This window comes from Centroberyx gerrardi, chromosome 13, assembly GCF_048128805.1.
Source record: "Centroberyx gerrardi isolate f3 chromosome 13, fCenGer3.hap1.cur.20231027, whole genome shotgun sequence".
In the NCBI taxonomy this organism is placed as follows: domain Eukaryota; kingdom Metazoa; phylum Chordata; class Actinopteri; order Beryciformes; family Berycidae; genus Centroberyx; species Centroberyx gerrardi.
Window position 1 is genome coordinate 3,543,214 of NC_136009.1, and position 16,506 is coordinate 3,559,719.

The window sequence follows — 16,506 nt, forward strand, 5'->3', positions numbered from 1 at the left end:
CTATTGGCTGCAGATGTGCAACAATATTGCGCATAAAATCGCCATAGTGGCATACCCAGCATTCTTAATATCACCTGGCAGAGATTCAAATGTTATTTAACATGGCTGCTGCTGAAACTTGCAATGGCCAAACTCTATCTATGGCTCTGGATAAGCAATAAACTAATGATAAATGTGGGCTAGTGTGAGTTTGATCCAAAGCCGTTCATGCCTAGAGATGGCAGAGTAAATCCAGTCCAGTCCACAAACTAATTCAGTGCTGACCCACTGTACTGTGGCGGCATGTGAAACCAATCCCATCACCCCTAACTTCCTGGGTCAGAACCATAGTGCTGACTCTTCCAGCTGCTGTCCGATGACGATTCTCGGTCCCCTGGCAACGAGAGGCGCCGCTGGCCTTCCAGTGCCTCCGACTGGCCCAATACGGTCCCTGAACCCGGATCTGACCTTGAGGCGCTCTCGTGAGAAGTCAAGCTGAACGGGTCGTCTTCTGGTGGGTTGGTTCGACTCTGGGGGTGATGCTCTGATTGGCTGATGGTGCCAGAGGAGCAGGGCTGTGAGGAATTGTCCTGTGGAGGGATTGGTTGAAGGAGGCGTAGCTCTATTCCATGGCTGTTGAGCGATTGGCTGGATTTGGAGGGCAGGTTCTCGAAATCTGGGCTGACCAGAACCTGCGAGGAAGAGAATAAAGATGATAGCTGCCAGTGTCCTGCAGAAACCTTTGTATATTTCATGACCATGGGATTAAGCCAAATAATAATGTCTTGCAAAACATAAAAAAAAATACGTAGGCTTTGATGGGAAAAATTAACCAGTTCTTGAAAATTGACTTTTTGTATTGTATTTCAATCTGCAAGACACTATTAAATAGCCCAAGGAAGATGAAGTTAGACACAGGGATAAGAAATATCCTGGTCATTGGTACACACACTTTGCATGCATTCAGGCTGTCTGAATTGATTTTTGCATTCTGTCTGAACAGAGGGTAACAGATTAGACGGCACACTTCCTATTCTATACAGTACCTGTGAGAGAGATGCTGAGCTCTGTGTCTTGAGAGGAGGAACTGGTTGTACCAGCCGCTCTGGAGGCTGGGCGGTTAGGGTGGCGAGGGGCAATGGCAGGGACGGGGAACAAGAGGTGAACGCAGACGGACACTCCCCCAGTTTAAGGACAGGGGAGCAAGGCTGGGTGGATGTTTGGGGTTGCAGGGGTGAGGCAGAGACAGTGTGGGGTAAGATGGGGGAAGAAAGCTGGGTAGGTGATGGACATTGGGTGCCAGGGAGGACATTCTGGATGGGGGGTGCATTTTGGGTGACGGGCAGCAGAGTTGGGATCATGGAGAGAGAAATCTGGGAGAAATCTTCACTGGTGACCGGGGAAAAGTGCCTCAGGTCTGCAGAAGAGGAGATGATCTGGAGGGGAGACTTTTGGGTATGGTGGGGGATTATTTGGGGCTGTGGTTGTGTGGTGGAAGGCGGCCAATCAGGAGGATGTGACTGATATGAGGTAGAAAAGGCGAGGGAGCATTGTTGGATGGCTGAATTGCAGGAAAGTGAGGGAGACTGAGGAAGGACAAGATCTTGGTTTTCAGTGGATGGGTTGGAGGTTGGCGATTCATCCGTGGGGGAGGCAGGGCTGCATGGCGGGGAGGTGGCAGTGGGGGACGGGACGGGGGAGGACGGCGGGTTAGGTGTTGATGTCAGGGTGCTGTAGGAGGGCGGGATCATCGGCATCTGCCTCTGCAGCAGCTGTAGGACGGCCCCGATGTCCGCCGACATGCGTGACTCCAACCTGGAAATCCAACGCACAAGTCAAAATGGTTAGAGGGACATGAGTGGACAGAGATAGTTTAGATATGGCAGTTTGGTGGGATGCTCTTGTTAGGCATTTACATTAGAGAAGCCAATCCAGTAATGCAAAAGTGGGGATCAGTTTCATCATGTTATATTATGTGTTTTTCAATATCCATATATTGGCAAACCGGTCTAGCAGTATTGCAAATGAAAAGCAAAAATGAGGTATTAATTCTGAATTCCGTAAACTGACCCACCTGAATATCTGTGACTGTAGCAGCTCCAGCCTGTTCTCTAACTCCCCCTTCTGCCTCTGAGGAATGGCGGGATGAGGAGGAGGAGGAGGAGGAGGAAGAGGAGGAGGAGGAGGAGAAGAGGAGGGAGGGTGAGGGGGGTGCTGGGAGGGAGGGTGAGGAGGAGGTGAAGGCAGGCTGCGGGAGCAGGGGACCTCCTGGTATTGCTGCTCCTCTCGATTCTCAGAGCCCCAGAAACTGAAGATGTTGGAGACCCCCGAGAAAGCGTCTGGTAGAGAGATAGTCAGAGAGAGAGAGAGAGAGAGAGAGAGAGAGAGAGAGAGAGAGAGAGCAGGAGAAGATAATTAATTAATATCAGACCTGAGTTACCAAAATTATAATTCAACCTTATTTGAAATGTCATAGGACAAATCTTAAAAAAAAGCTCATATCTATTGTCTATCCCATATGACAAGAATGCAGCATTAGTCCTACCTGTCAAGGAGTTACAGGTCTTCTCTTTCCTGTCAGTCTCCATATAGCTAGTGCTGTTTGTGGCAGGGCCGTGAACCAGACGAGCTAGTGAAGTCTGGGCAGGGCTGGTCAGCTCTGACTCTTCCTCTTCTCCTTCATCCCCACTGGAGAAGACAGGGCCATGTCTGCAAGGTCAGAGTTCAATGTTTCGTAATGTCAAAATTACAGAGGAGGGAGTGGAACACCTTAAATTATAGACTCCGAAAACACATTTTCACATTGTAATATTCAGATAGTTCTTTGTCATTGGTCCTCGAACCAAGTGAATGCATGGTTTGGATCTCTGGTAATTGCCACACAAAAGTTCTATCTAAATGATACCAGGGCTTACAGTTTATGTCTATGATCGTCTTTGTTTTGTCCATCGCACTCATCCCAGTTACTCTGTCCGCCTCGGGATCGGTAGGCAGCTCTCTGTGATGGATTGCTCCCCCCTGGGATGGAGTCACCTAGGAGGAGTGGACAATCAGTTACATGTGAGGTTTTAGATGTGAATTTTCAGTGCAACACAAGGCAACTAACAGAGTTTCGAAGAGGCCAAATAGTTGATGTCAATGCACAAAGATGCATAACCCGGTGTAAGGAGCACAAAACCTGGACCAATGTGCAAAGGAAGATATAATCTGATTTTATGAGTCATCTTTAAGCTTTTTTACATCCAGACGGGTTTACGTTTGGGCACAGCCAAAATATGCGTTCAAACCACAATGTCTGGTGGTGGATCTGTAATGGTGTAGCGCCACCTACTGGGAGTCATTAGGTCCAATGATTGCTCTTCGTGGTCAAATAACAGACAAGGAATATGAGGCAGTTGTACAGGACCAGCAGCACCTTAGGGTGCGTGCAAACACTGTTCCATCATGATGTTCCCATATTCCAACATGGTAATATCCCCATACACACTGCTACCTTCATGAACATCAGGAACTCCTTCCATGCCGTCCCCGATCAGCAGATCTAAACATCATTGAACCTTTTTGGGAAATAGATTTCTACCTCCTTCATCCCTCAAAGAACTGGAGGCTTTCCACTACACACAGTTCAGGATGCAGTGTGACAGCAGAACAAGGATTTAAGCTGTTCTGAAGGCACATGGTGGATCTGCTCCTTATTAGATACTAATATTCATATATAGTTAGGTGTTTGTGTTATTTTGTCCACCCTCTGCAATTATCAATTGATTGTAAATATCACATAAAGCCAGATATGGAACTTTAGGGGAATTGGAGCTATTTAAATGCAATCTCCAACCGTTCTGCATGTAATATTACAAGTCAGGGTAGACAAAATTTCATCCCAGCATAAAGCTTAATATGAAGCAGAGATATCAAAATGTAAAAAGCTGCTGTCAAAGGAGCTGAACACATTAACTTGAGTGTAATCACAGGCTGATTCCATTAGCTTTTAATTAATGCTGCACCAGTCAAGATTTTCATGCAAAATTCCAGTTGTCTGATCAGCCTAAATCACAAAGTGGGGCTGCAACAGAGAAGAGCGTCCCATCCCCACTAATTGAGATGCTTTAGATTCATAGCCTGGTAAGACCACCCTGATCACGTGACCTCACATTCTGTTTTGCTCCACGGATCAGTCTGGACTTCTAGCCGCCCACATCGATTTCAGTGGGCGGGAGTACTTGCCTTGACAGACAAACTCCTTCAGCCAATCAGCAAATCCAAATTCAAATCCAGTCGGAAGAACGGCAAAAACGTATTTTCCGCCGAGAAACTCCGCTAGTGCATACTCTTGTTCTTGTTTAATTGTTGTTATTGAGTCTATTTCTGCAATAACTGCACTTATGGCTGTGTTTACTCTACTAACGTTAACGTTACCGCTCGTTGCTTCAGGAGACGCAGCAGCGGCCTGTATTCCACGTCATCAACTACGACGCAGTCCCTGATTGGCCCGGTTACATCATCAGCTACGACACAGTCCCTGATTGGCCCAGTTACATTGTAATTTCAGGAAATCGATGTGGGCGGCTAGAAGTCCACACTGATCCGTGGAACGAAACAGAATGTGAGGTCACGTGATCAGGATGGTTTTACCAGGCTAGCAGATTCACCCTATTAGCTCAAATTAAATTCTGGTGTTGGAATGGTCAGTGGTATCTCCATCCTCACCAGACATGAAGAAGAGGACATTTAGTTGATCACACTGATGTCTGGGTAATGAAGTCCTCTCTTTTAACAGTTATCCCTTGCTTGCTGCCACATGGGGCCGCCAAAGCGTGACGTTGCAAGATGTCAGTATGCAAATGCAGTATGTGAAACACATCTGTATGAACACTACATAGACCAAAATGTGAAGTACGGATCCCACAGCTCTTTGCACCAAGTCGTTCCCATGGAATCGGCATGGTCCAATTTTCCAAACGAAGATGATGGACTGAAGCAGGAGCTGCCCGTTGTACTACAAAACTTCCTTGGAGCCAAGCTAAAATGTATTTAAAGGCATCATTTTAAGGAATTCTTGTTACTTGCTGACACCAACAGCAAAACAACGACACAGCCAGAGGACGGACTCCAGTTGACAGACTCCCAGCAGCGAACTGTTTTCTTCTTGTCTTTCTTTCTTCTGGTGTTACGGTCATTTCCGCTGTGTTGTGAAACTCCGCCAAGTATATTGTACATAGTAACATAGTACACCGCGCATACTGCATTCCATGTATTGAACAGTATGCTCCAGCAGTATGTAGTATGTTGTACACACTTATGTAAATATAACGTACTATGAATTCAGACAAAACCATTGTCTTCACCTTTGAGCCAAATCTCATGGAGGAAGCTAGGCAGCAAATCATCTCTTTTCTCATTTAATCCACCTTCATCTACAGTGTATTTATCTTGACAGCCAGTCGATTGAGAGATACAGTATGAGCTTTGTCTTACAATATGCCTATTCAGGTGCAACACTAATGAACTTCTACAAAGGCAACCGCTTCATATACATAATACTACCTCTGTCAGCTCTGTGAGTGAAGGAGAGTTTGTGTTTTCGGAGTTGTCTGCTTAAGTCTTCGGGGTCTGAGTCGTCACTGCTCACTGAACCTACAATATTGTTAGTCTGGAAAGAGGGAGGGAGGGAGAGAAAGAATGAGAGGGAGGGAGGGAGAAAATAATTCCTTGTGGATAAAGTTTGTACAAAGTGTGTTGCATAAACCTTGTGTTCTTATTTTTTATAAGATCCAAATAAAATAGAGAATGACTAGAGTTAAAGCTGCACTAGGTAAGATTTTTATGTAATAAACCACCCATCAGCCTGAATCACATTTGACCAAATAGGATTACTGGGAAGGGAAGTACTCAAAAACTAAAAACTTCTAACAGTTACCTTTTTCTGCCATTAGGGGCAGCCAACGTGCAAAATTTTCTAGTGCAGCTTTAAATTCAAAGAGGTTTTTAGTTTCAGTGAACTTAAGTTTAGTAGCAACTGAAATGTATCTATCTATTCATCTAGATAGATATCTGGTGTTAGTGAATAGTGAGTAGTTAATGGTTTTTAATGATGTCAAGTCAGTAACACACATCTCTGAGGTTGAAGGTGATCTCCAGGTTGGACCAGAAATAGTCACAAAACTCTGGGTACATGTCCAGGACCTGGCAACACAGAAACAACAGCAAATTAGGAAATGATTAATAGGACACATTTTAAAATAATCGTTCTTTTTTAAGGATTGTGGGTAATGATAAAAGGATAAATATTATAGGAGAGGACTGTAGGTAGAAACTGTAGACTGTAGCCTAAGTAAGTCTAAATTTGATCTTGTAGTGTTTGTCATTAAAGTGCAGAGCAAAAATCAAGAAAAACTGCAAGAAATCTAAGTGGAAGCCCTTAAAAATCACATCAGTGGAGCAGCTGATAGTTGACCAAATAATATCTTGTCAGTGCTCCACTTTGTCCCCATAAACGTCATAAACGTCATACGTCATAAATATCAGCGGGTTTGGAAGTTATTGTTGCAAGTATTAGATACAAGGACTTTGCCAGGGACTTAGGGTTTAGTGAATTGATGCCCCTGATTAAATGTTCATTCAGTGATGATTTAGGTAATGTTGCTTTTTTTTTTTTTAATGGATGTATAGTTTAGAAATGAACTTTTCCAACGCAAACAGTTCAGCAGAAGTTGATTTCCAAACATTGTAATATAAAGAGTTGGAAAGATAAGATAAAATGAAACTTATGGTACAGCAAAGAAAAAAACATATTGCAATCAACAATTCCAACATCTCAGGAATGTCATTACAGCATTCTGAGAGTGTTCAAAATAAGAGAAACAGAACAAACCCCGACAAAGAACAATGAACAGGAAGAGAAACAAGAGAAGAAGAAAATTCAGAATGTATACCTCTATATTCTACATGGGCATTTTTGCTATTGATTTGCACTGTAATTGTAACATCTATCAAAAATTCAACACACGTCATACCTCCAACATGTCTTCTCTGTGTATCTTATGGAGATCACAGTAGGTCAGAGCTCTAACATCAGCACTGGATTTTCCAGGCCGAGCGTACAAGTTGATGGGCTCACCAAAGATATCATTCTTCCCTGGAGGAGGAGAGGAGAGGAGAGGAGAGGCGAGGAGAGATAAACTTCTACCTATAGAAACCTGGTGAAGTTACTAAGAGACAGCAGGATTTTCATTAGGTCCTTGCTGAACTGCATGTCTGAAGTGCCTGTGGTAGTGACCTTTATAGGCCAGCTGATAGCGCTCATGTAAGATCATAAGACATAAGACCATTGTGTGACAAACACCGCTGTAAAAACACGTAAATACTAACAGATGCAGTCCCGAATAATCATTCAAAACGATCAGTCAACACATGAAACAAACCAGTGTTATTGAACATTACTTTAACTTCTTAGCCAATTTTAATTGCCATGTTTAAACTTCAGTAATATTATAACCTGCTATATGGAATCAGGAAAAGTGAATACAGCTTAGAGAAACACATTTATGGATCGAGAGATAAAAAAAATCTCAAAAATCAGAAAACCAATTCTGCCATACCCACACATACCAGATGATTTGGAAATGCAGATTCAACAATCTGTCAATAAATGAAGGAACTTTTGTGTTTCATTCAGATGATAGTTGGCAGTACACAGGTCAGGCGGTATTTGTTTGTGTATCACATTTACATATTTATAAGTCATCATTTATATTTGTAAATCTTGTTTTGTGCTTGTTTTGTGTATCTATATATGAGACATTTGTGATTTCATACTCCACACTAATATTGTATATTGGCTAACTTCGACACAGCAATATGCAGTGTTGATAGCTGTGATATAAAAACACTGGTTACATTAATTGTCAAGACATTATAGCTGGCAAGCATGTAAAATGAATCTAGAGGCAACAGTGTGGTGTGGCAATATAATTGCCAAGATTAAAGGATTGCTTCTCCTTACAATTTATGGAGGGATTGGCCACTAGATGGAGCTACTAGTCCATACATGAGGCTTACACAGCAGCATGGTGCCTCCGACAGTGACAATGTTCTTTCTTTCTTTCTTTCTTTCTTCCTTTCTTTTGGTACCTACCCAGTATAGCCACCACCACGTCTCCTCTGAGGATCTCTATGGATCCTCTGGATATGAAGTACAGAGCTGAGATCAGGTCTCCAGCGTGGACCAGGGTGTCACCAGGAGGAGCGTGGGTGGTCTTAAACCTCATGGCCAGGGCCCTCAGACAGCCCTTAGTGGAACCTAAACACCACATAAACAAACCAGTCAGGCGACGTCTTAGGGTAGAAAAACTTGACCACATTTTCTGCAAATTTCTTGAATTGACTTACCACCCTAGCTGTTGCTGAAAACTTTCACCCTCCTCTAAAATGTAGGATTCTTGATTTCTAGACTACATGCAAGAGGAGCCCAAATATGGAGGACAAAACTTTTCAACCCTAATCCTAACCCACAATGAGGAACTAGTACATTGTTGAGCGAGCCGTTCGTTCGGGTTCTCGAGTTTCAGTATGTACGTAACTCGTATACTGAAAACTCAAACTCGACTCGAGTTAGAAGCATTGTTGGGCAAGTTACTTTCAAAATGTAATTTATTACATATTACTAGTTACTTTCATTTGAAATTAATAAGTTACTTTACAATATTACTGTCTGTGTATTGTAACTCGTTACTTATTACACTAGTTTTGCGTTACTTTCACCAAAATAACCGTGCCGTGTTGCGGGGAGCCGGGGAACGGGAACTTCAAGCCGATCGACCTGCGGGGCTACCGGGCGCTGCGGGTCTCGCGCTGCCCTCCCTCTCCCTCTTAACTGTTTTAGCCTCTTCTGTTAAAGGGTTCTTGTTTTGTTTTGCAGAGGGTCCAGCAGTTACAGTCTTGTCTTCCATCTTAGTACTATCTGCCATATTGATTAGCTTTGCGCTGTTCAATCTAAGCAACTAGTCTGCATTCAAACTGCGTCTGTTTTCTTCCTGGTTTGGTTTGACTTTCTGCTGGTGGCGGTGGCGGTCCGGCGCGCGGTGTGTTTCGGGTGGTAACGCGTTACTTGACATAGTAACTGTAATAATATTACCGAAATCCTATTAGTAACGCGTTATATTACTTCGTTACTGCTAAAAGTAATATATTACCTGTAACGTGTTACTTTTGTAGCGCGTTACCCCCAACACTGCTTAGAAGTAGTATCAAACGCTCGAGATGCTGCTTGTCTCCGACAGCTTGCAGATAGTGATTTGAAAGTGAAACTCGAAAACCAGAATACATGGCTGATGGAAACTCGAAGTGGGAGGAACCAGTACGTACCATTACGTACCACTACTACTACTTTAAACCATTTGCTTGGGGCGTGTCGTATGGGTGTGGCCAGGGACATCATAGCAACAACAACAATGGGGGAAAGTAGTAAGAAAATAAAGTATAACAAAGCTAGCTACAGTAGCTACTACAGGTTTCCATTTTCTGTATTTGTTCTACATCTGACTAATAAAGTGCCATTTGCTTAAGTGAATAAGTGCAAAACATTGGAAAACAAACGATACAGTGCCCTCTCTTTGGCCAATCAGTGGCAACAATTAAAATTTTAATTTTATTAAAGGGGGATAAAAAGGTCTGTGATATAGCTTGCTGCCATACCCTCCTTGCCTTGAAAGTGGTCAGTAAAATATTAATATCAATACTGAAACAAACAGCTAACCAATGTAAAGTTGCTAAAATACATACAGCTAATTTTTTGAAATGCCAGTTCTCAATGGCAAAACATATTTTTCACTCATCCTTCAACAAATTCAAGCGAGTACTTTCCAAGATATTGAGGGTGAGACAGATCCATAGCTCCCCATTAATGCTAACAGAGGAGTTGTATGAATTTAAATGCCCTCAGCATTCTATAGTAAAGTTTTTCATAACACATCCAACATTTGTATACTCTGAAATGAGGGTTACCTTTGAAGGCCTTACAGTTCTGCAGCAGTGTGCGGTTGAGATGGAGACAGATATCTGCCTGGAGACACTCTGGAAAACCTTTTAAAACCTGCAGGAGAGGGAAGGATGGAGGATGGAGGGAGAGGGGTTTGGAAGACAGAGAAATATGAGAGAGAAAGAGAAAGGGCAGGGATGGATGGATGAATACGTTGACTTCGGTTAGCATGCAGAATATTGAACATTCTGAATGAAATCCTTTAGATTGAAGACTCCAAATGGACTGTTTAACATGAACATAAATACAGTGAACATTTTAGACTTTCTAGAAAATTTGTTGATGTTCAAATTTGCTCTCCATATACTCACTGCATTCATATCTATCCCATTTGTGTATGACCATGCGTGTTGGAAGTACTCCTCCAGCCGCTGTCTCAGTGGGTTGGGGATCTGGTGGAAGCGTATGAACTCTCGGACTCTCAGCATCTGGGTGTGGTAGCGCGCCGTGCCCGAGTACAACCGCTGGATAATGGCTGAGACATTGCCAAAAATACTGGCATACATCAGGGCTGGAGGGGGAGAGAGAGAGAGAGAAAGAGAGACTTTAAAAAAAAATAAAAAAATCATTTAGCCTTTAATTAGGAAGTCTCATTGATCTCTTTTTCAGCAGAGCCTTGAGAACAAAAAAAACCCATCCTAAAAATGACAAAGGAAATAGACAACATTACATTGTAAAAATCAATCACAAACAGGAAATGTGAGATGTCTTTGCTTTAAATCAGTGAGGGGGACAAGAGGTTTAAAGTGGTTTGCAGTCTGCCTGGATATGATGCAGTTTGTTTGATTACATATCTATTGTAGAATTGATCAATATTACACTGGCTGTCTATGGGAAGCCCTTAACCTGAATTGATTCGAATGTCAGATTCCATACAATATTATTATTATCATCCCAGGTTTCAGTGGAGAGTTTTAGTGTCCCATTGTCTAAATGCTGTTTAAGAGTCTTTTCCACCCTGACAAGAATACAATTCTGGGGCAAAGACTCCAAAAGCTCCAAAAATAAACACTGAATTATTTTTGTTTTTTTGAATGTTTTTGGCTTGAAAATGGTCAAATTTAAAGATACTGAACATCAGAACAAAGCATTGTTGCTACCAGCAGCTTCAAAAACATCGGTATCAGCCTTCAAAAACCCATATATGTCGAACCCTCATCACATTAAAAGTGGATTGTAGGGGTGTCTTGGTGGCTCAGTGGTCTAACCCTTACTTGAACGATTACGATCCCTCTAATTTTCACTTGAGATTTCTTGACTTGGCCATAAAGTGAAAAAAGTGTGTGATTTGTTGTAGAACTCACATCCGATGAGCATGACGCAGATGGAGAAGATCTTCTCAGAGTTGGTGTTTGGGGAGACATTACCGAATCCCACGCTGGTCAGGCTGCTGAAGGTGAAGTAGAGCGCCGTGACGTATTTGTCTCGAATGGACGGACCGGACCCGCCGATTGAATCGTTGTATGGCTTCCCCAACTGTTCGCCCAGCGAGTCCAGCCAGCCTATCCGGTTAGAACTAGACCGCTCCACGCTACCTATGGCATACCTGGGATGGGTTGGTGTATAAGAAGATGTAGTTTATAAGATAGTTTAAGAGGCTATTCACTCTTTAAAAGGATATGCCATTTTCAACATATTCATCAGTGAAGTTTCGGGATCCCTACATCTCCGACTTCCTTCTTATTGTGCGTTCATGTGCTGGTGGGAAGGTCCGACATGCAGGACTTCCAAGTCGGTGCTAAACAGCGTTGCATTCATGTACTATTTTGTCGGAAAATCTAACTCCGAAGACATACAGTAAACAAACATGGAAGTTAATTTGACAAACTTTATTCAATCAAATGTTAGGACAGTCTGGATAACTACAAACTTGCAATAAAGGTGCATGGGTATATGTTTTCTATCTGTTGACTGACACAACAGTTGTTGAGAAGGTTAAAGGTCACCACTGTGTCATAACTTAGGAAGGACTCGGGTAACTCAGGTAGTTTTTGACTGTTCAACTTCAGAGGGCGTTCATGTGAAATTTAGGAAAAAAAAGTAGTAGGAAATCTTTTTTTCTGATATATCCAATAGCACATGAATACACAATTAGATTACAACCCCAAATGGTTCATGGCCCTACTTCTGATGTGTCCTCATATGGCAAAATGATCACAATTTGACACAAAATTTGACACAAAATAAAAGCTCAAGAATCCAAATGAACAAGGATAAGTTCGAATGATGTACCAGATGCAGGCCAGCCAGTGAGCGATGAGGGCAAAGGTACACATGAGGAGGAAGAGGACAGCGGCTCCGTACTCTGAGTAGCGGTCCAACTTCCTGGCTACGCGGACCAATCGCAGCAACCGAGCCGTCTTCAATAAACCAATCAGCGTGGTTGTCTGGGAGGAAGGCGAAGAGTCGGAGAAGAGGAGGTCATATTAGAGAAAGGAGGACGATGAATCAATGGTCAAAAATCCTTCCCTTTGTTGTTTTTTCAAAAGGTAAACTTGTTGGTTTTCTTCTACTAAAAGCCATTTCTGTAGACTTTGGTTGCGTCTGATTAGCTTTTTCACACTAAGCACACATGAACTTAGTGAGTGATGCGTTTGAGTTCATGTTTTACAGCAAAGCAAACATTGTAATGTCAACCACAAACCAAAAATCTCTCACAAAATGTGATGAAACTTAAGTGATGAAAATCGTTCATTTTGTTTCCTTTATTTGGAATGAATATGTCATTCCTTACACTTGACAACAGGCATTTCCTTGTTGGTGAAGTTAGAGAAATCGGGGTCCATCATCAAACCAAGTAGCATTCACTATCTGAAAGCTGAGGTATTTTCAGTATTTTCTAGTAATATTTACCATCTGAAAGCTGAGGTGAACAGTATTTTCTAGTAATATTTACCATCTGAAGCTGAGGTGAACAGTATTTTCTATAGTATTTACCATCTGAAAGCTGAGGTGAACAGTATTTTCTAGCACGAATGCCGTATCCGCCATGTTTCCCATATGTTGTGAATGCAGCATAACTGGGGTTGTCAAAGTTGCTCTCCTCCCTACCTCTTCCTCTTTTGCCCTTTCTTCTCCTCTTTCTCCTCCTCTTCTCACTGCCTCTCTCTCGCTTTCTCATCACTCCCTCCTCCCTACTCTCTCCACCTCCACCCATGCCTCCTCCCCCCTCCCCTCTAACTCGTCTTCCTCTTCACTCCCTCCTCCCTACCTCTCCCTCCCCACCTCCCCTGACCACCTCTTCTCCTGAGCGGTAGATGAGGAGGTCAAAGGGAATCGCTGCCACCATGTCAATGAGGAACCAGCCTTTGAAGTAGTGGACTGCGATACGCGCGGACTGGCTGACGACCTGGGGAGAAAAACCACGATGGAAACAAAGTCACAGTAAAATCATGAATTTCGTCATCTTCAAATAGCAGTCAGTTAGTCAGTCAACCGGATGTTCATCAGTCACCTCATCGTTGGAGTTAACATAGGTGGTCCTGAAGTTGATGATGATGTCAACGATGAACATGATGTCCACTATGAGATCCACGACGTTTAGGGGAGAACAGGAGTAACCACAGCTCTGCATGGCTGCTTCCTCCTGGTCACTGAGGGGAAATGAAATGAAAATAACAAGATATAAGACTTTTGCTCAGTAAGAGTTGGGTAAAATGTGATATCCACTATTTGAAAAAAAAAAGTGACACCTACACCTACAAATTAATTTCAATCACAGCATTAAAACAAATTATGGTATTTGAAGGATAATAGGAAACTTAAGTCCTTGATTGACAAAATGATGATGAAACACTATGACAGACTGGATATTCTATATTAAAACACATTTACAGACTGGATCCTCTGTATTAAAACACATTTACAGAATGGATCTTCTACATTAAAACATTTACAGATAGGATCCTATGTGTGTAATAAGCGTGTGTGTGCGTGTGTGTGTGAGTGTCTATACCAACCTCAGTAGAAATGTAGCAGAATAAGGAGTGAATATGGCTGTATAAATGACTAATAGGAGAATGACCCAGTCCCACACAGCTTTAAATGGACTGTAGTGGAGGATGGTCCACTTCTGGATCCTGGGAGACTGCAGCTTATACTCTGGTAACACATCAGCACCCAGAGACAGGACCTGGGAGAGAGAGAGAGAGAGAGAGAGAGAAAGAGAGAGAGAGACTTGTTAGTCTGCTCTTTCTCTCTTTGCTGTCTGAAACGACAGCAAGAGGTAACTGTTTGACTTCAATACCCAGAAAAACCATAAAGCCAGACGCACACTACACAACTTTAGGCCCAATTTCGCTCTCCCAGACAGGTTTTGGAGATCTGAGACAAAATCCTCATGTTGGGAGTGCCTATACAATAAGTGCTGCAAGCTGCTGTTCCTTTTCAGGCTCCAAAAACAAAGTCCTCTTTCGTGTCAGCGGAGTATCAAGACCAAATCCAAATGAAGAAGCCTTTAATGTCTGTCCCATATCATTTAGTGCTTGCACCACAACATCGGTGAGACAAGAAACTATGGGAAAGAAGGTTGTTTAATGTGAGCGGTACAGAGATCTTAGGTTTTTGACAGTTGTGTAATATGTGCGACCGACTTAAGGTGATGTCAGTCAGAAATGGTGAAGAGGTTTGGCCATCGTTGGTGAGTCCAGCTTTCTCTGGACAGAGTGCTCGCTCACTGCTGTTTAGGAGACACTTTTGGATTTCACTTCTGGTGTGGAGAAGATTTCCCACCAGTGACCATGCCAACGCAAGGAATACGACTCCACCGACTAATACAAAGATGGAACTCAGTCTGTGAGATGTTTGACTGGCTTGTGGAGCAGCGGTGGGCCGTGACTGTTCTACTATCTGATCGCACGATAACCATCCAGGGTTCTTGAGCTGCGGGATAAATACTGGCAGCTCATGGAGGATCTGACACCTGTGTTGGCAGCACTGCAGTGTGCCACCACTATTATGTCTGCCGAGAAAGAGGTCTCAATCTCCAACACCTACCTAATCACCTTGAGTCTGATTAACTCTCACCTACTAAGAAGAGGAGGAGACAGCAGCAGCGTCGTTCAAGTCCAAAGTGCGGGCCTCGCTTGGCCTACGAATTAAGGTAATTATGCCCAAACAATCAGGATATTATCATAAGCCAAAAGCTATGCTGAGACTGGGAGTAGCCTGGCCTGGATACTTACTGATTATTTACACAAGTTCAATCCGTTGACTTGCTATCAACACCACCGCTGATGCTGGACCCTCGCCACAAAGACCTTGCATTTCTGCCGCCAGAAAGGAGACTGACTGCGAATGCTAAACTGCTGGAACTGGTAGCAGCAGTACCAGTGGATACCACCACTACAGATGAACCGAGTCATGCCACCGCCAGCGGAGATGAGGGAGGGGTACTGCCCAGCGATGCAGTCCAGGGAGCCGCGCACCAGCCAGCGAAAGGCACAGCTGCGGCTATGGTCCTACTCCTTGGAGACCAGTACTTTACCAAAACGTCCAGTGACGCCGAAGGAGAAGTCAAAAACTTTCTGAGTGACATACCACCTCTGGATGTAAATCACGCAGACTGGTGGAAAGGGAATGCAGGGAGATTCCCTAGGCTGGCAAAGTTGGTGTGGCAATATTTATGCATCCCCGGGACATCTGTTTCATCGGAGCGAGTGTTTTCAGCGGCTGGACCTCTGACCACGTAGATATTTTCTATATCAAAAGCGGTTTTGCATATATATTGATTAATCGATTAATTGGTCATTAACGTGGCTGACAATTGATTAAAGAAATTGCTTAAAATTTGCATCCCTAATTTATAAGCTCACAAAACATTCATTGCTGCAATGTTTCAACCAGCATGTTCTTCGTCAGGCAAACACCCATATGAAGAAAAAACTATATATATATATACAGGCAGGTAGTGAGATCACATCTACAATCAGGTGGTCACATGATATTTAACTTGCCTATAAACCCCAAAAAAGGGAAGAACTATATAAATACAGATAATTCTGATACTGGGTATACAAGTATACAACTGGGTAAACACACATTAAGTGTGTGAATCCAAAACCCCTCGCGCTGGAGAAGCTTCTTCTCGAGATCCCCTCCCCCTGAGAGCTCTGGAAGTCACATATGCCAGCCCACACGGACAGCGGATGAGGTAAATGATGTGGGTGGTGCTGCAAGTGATTGTCCCGCGACCTACACCTGTGCGTAAAGACGCATTGGATGAAGTTACCACATCTATAGTTACTGGCAGGAAGAGGAGGTATCTTTGATGCCGCTTGAGGAGAAGGCATGTCAGATTTGACGAGAACGTCCCGAAGATTGGTAGGAGTTCTGGATTGGAGTTCTTTGAAAACATGTTTGACCTTAGGGTCTGTCCCGATAATATGCCAGTGTCTTTGAACGATATTCCAAAGGTCAAATTTCAAATGCTCAGAACTTGAATTCAGATATTTCAAAAAGTTTCTCAGTCTTAGAGTCTGCTATAATAAATA

At 43.1% G+C, this 16,506-nt stretch overlaps 1 protein-coding gene across 1 annotated transcript in view; it reads right to left on the reverse strand.

Moving 5' to 3' along the window:
- Window positions 1–283: 283 nt before the first annotated feature.
- Window positions 284–16,506, reverse strand: part of LOC139924367 (voltage-gated inwardly rectifying potassium channel KCNH2-like) — a 74,700-nt gene continuing 58,477 nt past the window's right edge. Inside the window, exons 8-23 of the mRNA XM_078287587.1 lie at window positions 13,975–14,147; window positions 13,470–13,608; window positions 13,227–13,364; window positions 12,248–12,402; window positions 11,320–11,561; window positions 10,327–10,526; window positions 9,982–10,069; window positions 8,114–8,278; window positions 6,993–7,114; window positions 6,091–6,162; window positions 5,524–5,629; window positions 2,895–3,012; window positions 2,525–2,667; window positions 2,054–2,318; window positions 1,026–1,794; window positions 284–671 (exon numbers count right to left, since the gene is read on the reverse strand). Of these exons, the coding sequence (XP_078143713.1) occupies window positions 306–671; window positions 1,026–1,794; window positions 2,054–2,318; window positions 2,525–2,667; window positions 2,895–3,012; window positions 5,524–5,629; window positions 6,091–6,162; window positions 6,993–7,114; window positions 8,114–8,278; window positions 9,982–10,069; window positions 10,327–10,526; window positions 11,320–11,561; window positions 12,248–12,402; window positions 13,227–13,364; window positions 13,470–13,608; window positions 13,975–14,147 (3,261 nt within the window). The 3' untranslated portion in view covers window positions 284–305. The remainder of the gene's footprint in view (window positions 672–1,025; window positions 1,795–2,053; window positions 2,319–2,524; window positions 2,668–2,894; window positions 3,013–5,523; window positions 5,630–6,090; window positions 6,163–6,992; window positions 7,115–8,113; window positions 8,279–9,981; window positions 10,070–10,326; window positions 10,527–11,319; window positions 11,562–12,247; window positions 12,403–13,226; window positions 13,365–13,469; window positions 13,609–13,974; window positions 14,148–16,506) is intronic.